This window comes from Triticum urartu, chromosome 1 (assembly GCF_003073215.2).
Source record: "Triticum urartu cultivar G1812 chromosome 1, Tu2.1, whole genome shotgun sequence".
NCBI lineage: Eukaryota > Viridiplantae > Streptophyta > Magnoliopsida > Poales > Poaceae > Triticum > Triticum urartu.
In genome coordinates, this window is record NC_053022.1 from 483003564 (window position 1) to 483013662 (window position 10099).

Genomic DNA, 10099 nt, shown 5'->3' on the forward strand with positions numbered 1-10099 from the left:
GTACTCCATCAAAATTAAGAACACCAAACGATGGAATTCCACAGGGAATTTTTCTATTTTGAGTGCCCAGAGTTCCATTTCCACAGAAATACCACCCCCAACTCCTGAAGCTACTGGTATAGATAGATACCCCGTCCTGAGTGAAAGAGACACCTCAAGCACGGTCCATCTCAACAAAACCTAAAGTCGTTCCACGTTCCCCTCCAAAGGAGCCAACGTGGGCGGGCAAATAGTTTCATCTGAGGTCAGACATACCCACATGCTGCAAGATTGCAGTAGACATATTTCGGCAAATGCTAGGCAATACAGGATGCAGCAGGCAAACACCGGCTGAGAACGATATATAGATAGATAGCAATGGCACTTGCAGCCAATGTGTATGTACAGCAAAAGATCAGCCACATAAATAGCAGTGATCTAAGTCGATGGTCGTCATGTTCGCCAACACTCGAGAGCACACCTAAAACTACCACTAGTATGTACAGGCAAGGATAGATAAGACTGGCTGACGGGGAACCCTCTGCTTCTTCCCCTCCTATCATCAGCTCCACACCCAATCATGTCGTAAGTTTAGCGAGCCGCCCACACCTACGTATATTGTTTCCCTACATGATATACTTACAAAACCACGCGCGAGTTTCTCCTGCGTGTGGCGCGGGCAGCCAGTGTCAGTATCGGTTTCCAGTCAGGACAGGTGGAAGGACCCCTGCCCCTCAGTAATCGCGTAGAGTAGCTTCTCCCTCATCCTTTCCTGAATGGCGCAAAGGTTTGGTGTTAGTATGCCAATGAACGGTAACTTTCAGGAAACTCAAACGTATAGCAACTGGAACTAACTACTGCAAATAATCATGCCAGAAAAGGCATGTTCAGAATGCCAATTACTACTGACTTGGATGCGCACTTCATAGTCCACAGTTTCTTTTAGCTCAAGTGTTCCATCAAGATATTAAAGCACTTATCTTAATTAATAAAAATAGTAAGAAGAATAGAAGTAAACTATAATCTACTAAGACGTGCTCAGTTTTGATAGCAGAAAGATAGAGAGTTCAGACCTTAGAGCAGTAGGCAGGTAACTTAAGATAGTTAGCGCAAGTCATCACACTTGGCAGATCATCATCAGCATCGTTGTTGCTATGCTGTTAATTGTATAGCACAAGTTAGCAAACTAGTAAAAAGTAACTGATGAGAGATAGAGAGATAGCTTTAAATTGTGAAAACAGACCTTCCTGACAACTGTCAAATTTGGATTCAGTGCAGCCAGACCGCCTGGAGGGAGCCGAGGTGAACCCGTTATAAATTGCAAGAAAGCTCTGCGTTCATGGCATCCAAACTCTTGTATGATCTCTAACAACTGCAGCGCATTAAGATTTCTTGTTATGGTACTGAGATACTATTTTTCTTGGAAAATGGAACTTCAAAATGTATCTACTAATAAAAGACTTACATTAAGGACTGCAGGACTGCTGGAGGTGTAGCCATGATCAAATTTTATGTGATCCACAAGTTTCACAAACTGTTCAGAAGCAAGGTGTCAATAACAAAAAACGAATATTTACAAGAAAATCAACAACTTCCAACAAAAGTAATCTTGTTCGACACAGAGTAATCTTGTTCTCTGCATATTTATAAGAAAAGGCACATACATCCCAGTTATCTTGTTCTCCGCAGAGTAATCTCTCCAGCTCATCCTCTGAGAATGCCCGAAGTGTGCTTAGTGGAAATACCTGCAATACCCAGTGTAAGTGTAGCACAACAAATTGGATTTTTTAAACTACGAGCAGTAAGAGACAACACCAGAGAAGAGTGGAAAATGTATAATGAGAAGTGAAACATCGAGTTCATGTCACCCTATTGGCCCCATGCGAGGCTCATGAGTTACAAATCAAAGCAACCTAGCGCCTATATACACCTGAACAGACAGATGAGGAAGCTCTGGTAAAAAAAGGACGAAGGGCGAGTCAATCGCCAAATCAAAATGATTGCCATCAGAAACAGTTAGAAGTGTATACATATTGGATTAAGATTACTTAAGAAATAGTACACAGGGTTATTAAATGAGGAATGGCTTTTGCATTGTCTAATTAACGCATTACTGCCAAGTTCCTCCGAGGATAAAAGCGCTAGTAGGAAGAAGCAAATTTGCAACTTTGTCAAAGAGTGTAGAACGCATATAAACTAAGAACTGTAGAGCCATGATAGCTTCTAGGTAAGTAACAATGCATCCTACACGCACTCCACATTTTTTGAACTGGGACAACCCAACCATGGTGTAACTGAAAAGCTGTCATTAGTTACACACAAGTATAAACATATGAGAGCGGCACCATGATATAGCATACCTGACTGAATCCTGACTCAAAAGCCTCCAGCTGTCTTGTGATTCCACTTTTAACCGTTGCCTCGACAACAAAAGAAACATATTCTTCCAAATTCTCACCAGTTACCTGAAAATAACTTAAGTAATTTAGGGAATACTTTAATCTGCTGCGAACCCGGCAACGGAAAGTGGCATGGTCATATCACTTACATTGTCTGAAGTACCCTCTGAAGAAAGCACATATTCTGGATACCCTGGGACAGCAAAGTCAATAACAAGATCCTCAATTTTACAACCACGATAAGACAAATCAGATGTGCTCTGGCATTCCCTTGTCGAACATGATTCTAAATATTTCCTTTGACAAGTAAGCGCTTTAAACTCCATAAGGGTCATTGCGAGTTCAGGATCAAATGAATTGATATCATATATATTAAGCTCCTATCATAGAAAAGATTATTAGATCGACAAACAGAAGAAAGCATAATAAACATGATATATATTCCGAGAATATAGGACCCAAAATACCTGTCCTAGGATAAGCTTGTAAAATGCTTTGGAAAATGGAATGTCAAGAATTCTGCCATCCTTAATTGCCTTTGCGAGAACCTGACCAAGGAGGTGAAATCTTTTATTTATTTCCGAGAAGGAAGCACAATCTACAGAAGCAGACCACGGTCGAGGAAACAATCCATTAGGCGCGACCACAGTCCCAATGTGAGCATTGTTGGTGCCAGCTTCACAAGAAAGCTCACCCCTCCACATGCCTAAACCAGACTTCTGAAACTCATGACTTATCAACGTATAGAACTCCATTGTAGGACCTAAACCTGTGCCTACTTCTTCTTCATATTCTACTTCAAGCAGTGCACTACTCTTAGCATAGGAATGCATCATTTTCGCAGCTGAAGCCAGTATATCATCACGATCAACTTTGAACTTTTTCCGTGAAATGGGTGAACCTCTTTCTGTTGATATATTGCTACCACTTGTATCTATCATATGACCACGTTGCATTGATGAAGAACCAAATGATGTCAGTTGGAAATACTTCCATCTTGCCTCAAAGGAAAATAAGAAAGGGCACGCAGACATCAGTTCAGTGCACCATAAAGGCAGACAGCGAGACCTTAAAACCAAGGGATCATGCATCTGTTGCTCCAGTTTATCTGTCAATTTAGCACTAACAAACTCCTGCAGTGGAACTGAAGAAACAGAAGGCTTCAGATCATCAAGGTCAGTTAACTTCCCTTGAGCAAAAGCATGGTTTCTCTCATTAGACACGAGGTGAAACGAGTATCGGTTTAATCCTTCTAAAACTTTCAGCATAAACAATATGTCATACAATGAATTTGATCTATCAAGTTTGCAAGGGATCTTGCCAAGCAACAAGCTGCTGAAGAAAGGGAGTGCTTGCCACATTAAACCAGTTTTACTGTCATTTGTTGATATCGCTGCATTAGACAGGTTCTCAGGAGAATCGTCTTTTTCTGGATTTGCAGCTGTTCGAAATGTTATGTCATGCACACTGCGCCAAAACTGGGTGTCCAAAATTACATCAGCTCCCGCATTGATCTGATCCTGCAGGATTGATTGATATAGAGTAACAGATCGGTCAAGCTCTTTTCCTTTCAGGCTAAATACCAGTTTTGGCTGAAAAGCACAATCAGTCCCGGTCGACTTGTTTCGTTCTGGTTGACCTCCAGCTGCACATCCATTATGGTGTTGAGGTTACCAGAACAAGAGACAGGTTGCAAATTAGAGAATAACAGCTAGTAATTAAGTCAAATCTAGACACACACTCACCGGAAGATGGCGACCCTTTCTTCGAGCATGGTTCTACATAAGAATTTTGATTTTCCCTGATGATACCCTGAAAAGGAGCCATTCTAGTCTTAAAACACGGAAACCTAGAAGTATGAACAGCGATAAACTGTGGATTTATTGGATAATTTTTTCCGGTATCAACAGGTATGTATGAAGTAATAGCCAAACCATGCATAACCTCTACGGCACTAAAAGAAAGTTATAAATATAAGCAAGTAGCACTCAGCCTATTCATATTTCAATATATCCCAACTGTTAATGTTTCTTAAGATTGCAAACAGAATAATACCTCTGATGAAGGAGAAGATTCTGGGCTGGAATCTCTTTCCTGAGGGTCATCTTCAGCACATTTGCTCTCGAAAGCAACACTACTAGGTGGTGATTCAGTATTCTGATCACTTGTGCATGTACTGACTTTGGGCCACAGAAATTGTTCGATAGAATGCAAGGAAGAAGAGATTTCCAAATTCACAGAATTATCATAGCTTGATAAGTTTGTTTCATCTTCATCCTTCTTGAAACGTACTCGGATACATGGACTAATTGTTGAGTGGCGAATAGGGATATCAGAAATATTGTTCCTTGGCTTGAAATTGTGGCTCATTATCACTGGGAAGTTGTCAAGAGAAGTAAGAGCATTCTGCAGTTTCCTTACAAGTAGTGTCAAGAGCATATCACCCCAACCTTGCTCCATTCTTGAGAAACAAATCCGGGCAAATGACTGAAATCTTTTCAGCACAGCACAAAAATGTTCAGCATTGTAATCTTTAAGATTGTCATCCACCTGAAGGTATTTGCCGTTAGACAGGTAATTTAACAAAGATTTGACCAGTCCACTCTCAAGGAATTCAAACGTCGTCATTGTTTCTCCTCCGTGAAGCTCCATCATCACCTCGCTCAAAATGGTAGACAGGTGTTCTTCATTTTGAAGACTGTCTTGGTTGAATGACTTGTCGGCAGAGTCATTTAGAACTGCACAGCAAGTTTTGAGCTTCTGCAAAATCTCTGTTAACCCCATCTCTGAATTCACTGCTTCAGCTGTAAAGTAAGTTGTCTTCACATGTCTTGCGAAATTAAAAAGGTTCCCCTGCCCAATCCTACAAGCCCTTGTTTCAGCAGATTCAGATTGGCGGGAATCAAATGCATAGCAGAAACATGTAGGTTTATTTCTTATAACAGGTTGATTTTCTGACTGTTGAGTGTCATCAGAGAGAGGGGGGCTGGACTTTGAGCAATCCTCTTGCATAAGAAGAGCCTCTACTGCATTGACAACACCTTCTTTGATAAAAGATCCAAGGTAAGCATCCGGAAGCTTTTGCATGAGAATCTCGATAATCTTCAGTGATGAGATTAGCACATGATGATCCTTCCGGGACAATAAACCAGCCAAGAAGCTGTCACATAATCACAGAAGTAACATATTCATTTAGACTCAGACAATTAACGAGTTCAGTGAAAATGTCTATAGGAATGCAGCCCTTCTTTTGCAGGTCGTGTTTACCTTGATATGTTTGTTTCCTTGAGCAACTCTTGAAGCATTTCAGGTTTACTGAAGTAACAGATGTTATTTACAATTGAAGAACAGCCATAGCAAATGTACGAATTTGCACCAGAGTTGACTGCCTGCACAAAACAACATACTCACTTCATATTTCAGAGCAAGAGCATCCTTAATGAGTTGTTAGTTCGTTATTGTGAACAGACCTTGATCAAGATAGGAAGGATATCCGTAGAGAACTGACACAAGAACCCTGGTTCATCGACAATTATTTTTTCTTTAGCAAGTACTATATAGGTGTCTTCAACATCTCTTGCCGCAGAAGGAATAAGCTGGATTGCTAATTTCAGAGCTTCATTAACCTGGTAGGATCAAGAATTAAACTATCAAATCACTGGTTGGCAGCTAGTGTGAACTTCAGGGCTGCATGTTGGTGTAAAAAGAGGGATCAAGGGATGTGATCGGACAAGTTCTACTATTATAGCTACTTATTTATTGATCAATGAAAATAATGTTTCGCTTTTTCATAAGTGGAAAGCAGTGCTTATAATACTCCCTCCGGTCCTTTTTAGTCTGCATATAAGTTGTGTCTGAAGTCAAAGTATCTCTAATTTGACCAAACTTATAGAAAAAAGTATCAGCATTCATAATGCCAAATCAATATTGTAGATTCATTATGAAATGTAGTTCCGTAGTACTCCCTCCGTCCCAAAATTCTTGTCTTAAATTTGTCTAAGTACGGATGTATCAAGTCACGTTTTAGTATTAGATACATCCGTATCTAGACAAATCTAAGACAAGAATTTTAGGACGGAGGGAGTATATATATTTGATATTATAGATATTGATATTTTTTATATAAATTTGGTCAAACTTTGCAAAGTTTGACTTGACACAAATCTAATACGCAGAGTAAAAAGGACCGGAGGGAGTACAAGTTAAGTCACAAAGAAATGGATAAGACAAATTCACAATAATGGTAGCATAACTTATAAGATTACAGCCCAGTTCTTTTGGCTGCTTCTCCCAAAATCTTGAACCCGTATTTTTTTTGACAATCCTAGAGGTCCAATTCTCAAGATTCTAGGAGAATCGGACAAAAGAATTGTGCCTACTAATTCTTTTCTAGTAAATATACTGATCAACTGAGCTTGGTGCATGTATTAGTATTACTACTGGTAACAGCAGCCTCTGCTCATGTAGGTTATGGACCACCTGATGTTGACATTACCAAGAAACAGAACTATAGAAATATGGACTGGCAGTAAAAAAGATATTAAGCAACCAACCTGGTTATTTTGGTTTTCCGAAGGCAGGTATGGCATCCCATGGGAGAGATCTGAACTGACCAAAATCCCCCTTATGGTGCTACCAACATTCAACTCAAAGAGAGACTTCACTGCCACAAGTGAAGTACAGGCTAGCTTAGCAAGAAGCCCGATCAAGTTCTGCAATCACAACAAACTACAATCAACTCCCTCAAAGACATACTCATGATACGCATAGAAGGTCAAGGGGAAGCATACACTGCAAGTTGATGGGTTAAGGGAAGTGAGTCCGCTGGCGTTGATCAAAGGAAGGACCTTCTCTACCAGGCCCTGGTGGCAGAGCTGGTCAAGAAGCTCCACTGAACCACTAAAAGAGTCTACAATGCTTATCAGGCAAGTTGCAACCTTTTCAAGAACCTGTGATATTATATCGCCTGAAACATTAGCAGAGCACTATGTACATGCCTAATACAAGCAAGCTCGGTTAAATTAGTGGGTAACAATACCATCTTGTCCTCAGACTGCAGTAGATTACACAGCATTGGGATCGAATCCATCACAAACTGGGAGCAATCTGCGGGGACCTTCTTGCAGGCATTTGCAACAGCTGAGACAGCAACCCTCTGAACCATCCAAGCAGGCACCCAATTAGCAAATGCTGTAGATTCTCCGCACCAAAAGATGGAAATTCTGCAATTCTAACCTGAATACTTGCAGAGAAGAAGTCAATGTATGCCAGCACGGCGGTTATCATGCCTGCCTGCAAGCACTGCGCCGGCTGCCGCAGCGATATCTTCTCGAACGCCTGCAAGCACTGCTCATACAAACAGAAGAAGCGTGATTGATCGATCACATGAAGCGCTTGGTTCAGGTCAATGTGATGGTTTTCAGGGCTGCTCCGTTACCTGCTCGGCCACATCAAGGTACTCGATCGCGAGGAGGCGGGAGCAGAGCACGGGGAGGAGGCCGTGGCGGACGACGGCGTCGGCGGCGCGCGGCATGGCGTCGCAGAGGTAGGTGATGGCGCGCACGGCGAGCAGCAGCTCGTCGGGGCTGGCGACGTCGGCGCCGGCCAGCCGCACGAGCGCCCGCGCGGCGGACTCGACAGGGAAGTAGCCCCCGGCGTCCTCGGTGCAGAAGGAGAGCGCCTCGCAGAGCTCCGTGAGCGACGCGAGCAGCGCGCCTCCCCCGGCGCCCTCCGAGGCGACGGCCGCCACCATCCGGCGGAACTTGCCGCTCCCGGGCCCCCCGTCCCCATCCGACTCACAAGACGACCCGCCATCCCCGTCCCCGTCCCCGTCCCCATCGTCGCCGTCCACATCGGCATCGGCGTCGGCCTCGGCGGCGTGGCCGGAGGACGAGGTGTCCATGTCGGAGGCGGCCTGCTCCGGCGGCGCGGGCGCGGCGGCGGCGGAGGTGGAGGGCTCGGCGGTGCAGGGGCGCTTATCGGCGGGGGTCTCGGCCTCGCCGGAGCCGCCGGGGTCGGAGTCGGGGCGCTTCCGGCAGCGATCCATCGGGGCGCGCGCTCACCTCAGGCCCCCGGGCGCGGGCGTAGGCCAGCAGCACAGCGGCAGTCCTCGCTCCGTCCCAGCAACGAACACGATCGATCGGGGAGGGGAATCGGGGGGATATGAGTTGAGAGACGTGCGGGGTGGGGAGGGGGGGCGGGTTTTAAGTCTGGTTTACCCCTCTATCCCGATCGATCGGGTTTAAAATCCGGGAGATTTTTAACCGATTCGGTGCGGTTTCTGGGGGAGATTCCCCGTGTTTATCTGGGAGTTCCGCACCGCCATTGTGTGCGGGGGTGGGTGGGTGGAGGGCAGTAATGGAACTGCGCGCCGCGGCCTGGCCTGGCCTGGCCTTGCGGTTTGGTTTGGTTTGGTTTGGTTCGGGGTTTGCTTTTGGACTTTTGGTGTGGCGTCGTCCATTGGCGGGGCGAGGCTTACCTGGGAAGGCACTGCCCGTGCGTGCTTTGTTAATTGCGGATTACGTGGAGGCCGGAAGGATAGGCTCCGGCTCCGAGCGAGGACGGGATCCTTTATCTAGCAGATCTAGTAAAAGGCACTGTATTGTGGTAAGCAATCTAAAAATTAAATAAGGATTTGTCTAGCGCACATCTAGATGTGCTCTAATTATTGCACATCTAAATGAGTGAATCAAGTATAAAGAGAAAAAGGAAAAAGAAAAAGAAAATATCCACACGAATCTCAACGTAACATCAATGACATAGGACTTAGATGTGCAATACTTATGGCACATCTAGATGTGCTTTAGCAAAACTGGATTAAATAAAGCTAAACCGTGAAATAACCGTATTTTACGATTTTGGACGAAAACAATTTCACATACCATAAAACGGCCGGTATTAGGGAAAAAAATCTATAACTCCCCGAAAGAAGAACTTGTACCCAAGATATCCAGCTTTGGAGTCGACTTTTAGGGTGAACTAAAAAGACATGCGGCGGTAGGCGGGAGAGAAATTTCAGCCCAACCGACGCCGGACTCGTCGGAGTCCGACAAAACTTCGACAAGGTGCTCCGATTCTGCCTAAATCCCCTCCAATTTCCGGCAACCAACCCCGATTCTCACTGATTTCAACCAATTCATGTGTAGGAGTATGAGCTCAGGCGGGCACCGGCAGAGCAGGGGAGGTTTGGTGCGAGCTCGAAGGCTGTCGACCGGGGCGTGGGGACGAGCAGCTGGACGGGGCCGCAAGCGCGTGTGAGCAGGGGAGAGGGGTGGGTCCGCGGGCATGCGTAAACAGTGGAGAGGGGTGGGGCCGCGGACGCACACTAGGAGGTGGCCGGTCAGGGTGCCCGCCCACGAGCCGCGTGCGAGCAGGAAAGTTGTTGGGGTTGTAGGCGCAAGCTCAAAGGCGGCTGGCCGGGGTGCGGGCGTCCACTAGATCAAGATCGGACACGTGGTGACCTTCAAGTTGCTGACTCCCGACACCCTGAAGGTGATCGTCTTCAACGACGACGACATTGAAGTGGTGACCAAGTGCGAGAGGCACGACGACGCATTCGTCGTGAACGTCTAGGAGAGCTCTCTGTTGCGCGTGGTGTTTTGGTTAGGACTATGTCATACTGGTTCAGTTAAAAACTACTCCCTCCATCCGAAAAAGCTTGTCCCAAGCTTATTCCTCAAATGGATGTATCTATCTAAGCTTTTTCGGATGGAGGGAGTACT

At 45.1% G+C, this 10099-nt stretch overlaps 1 protein-coding gene across 1 annotated transcript; it reads right to left on the minus strand.

Annotated features, from left to right (window-relative positions):
- Positions 1 to 308: 308 nt before the first annotated feature.
- On the minus strand, positions 309 to 8569 carry LOC125521010 (E3 ubiquitin-protein ligase UPL4-like). The gene is made up of 17 exons (XM_048686060.1): positions 7816 to 8569; positions 7614 to 7724; positions 7417 to 7533; positions 7169 to 7327; positions 6932 to 7090; positions 5849 to 6004; positions 5646 to 5767; positions 4434 to 5538; positions 4124 to 4190; positions 2846 to 4023; positions 2528 to 2758; positions 2340 to 2444; positions 1644 to 1724; positions 1445 to 1513; positions 1223 to 1351; positions 1053 to 1136; positions 309 to 751 (listed from the first exon to the last, which is right to left on the minus strand). Exons 1-17 carry the CDS (start codon positions 8422 to 8424, stop codon positions 686 to 688), a joined length of 4548 nt encoding a protein of 1515 aa, XP_048542017.1. The 5' UTR covers positions 8425 to 8569; the 3' UTR covers positions 309 to 685.
- Between the last annotated feature and the right edge of the window lie 1530 nt (positions 8570 to 10099).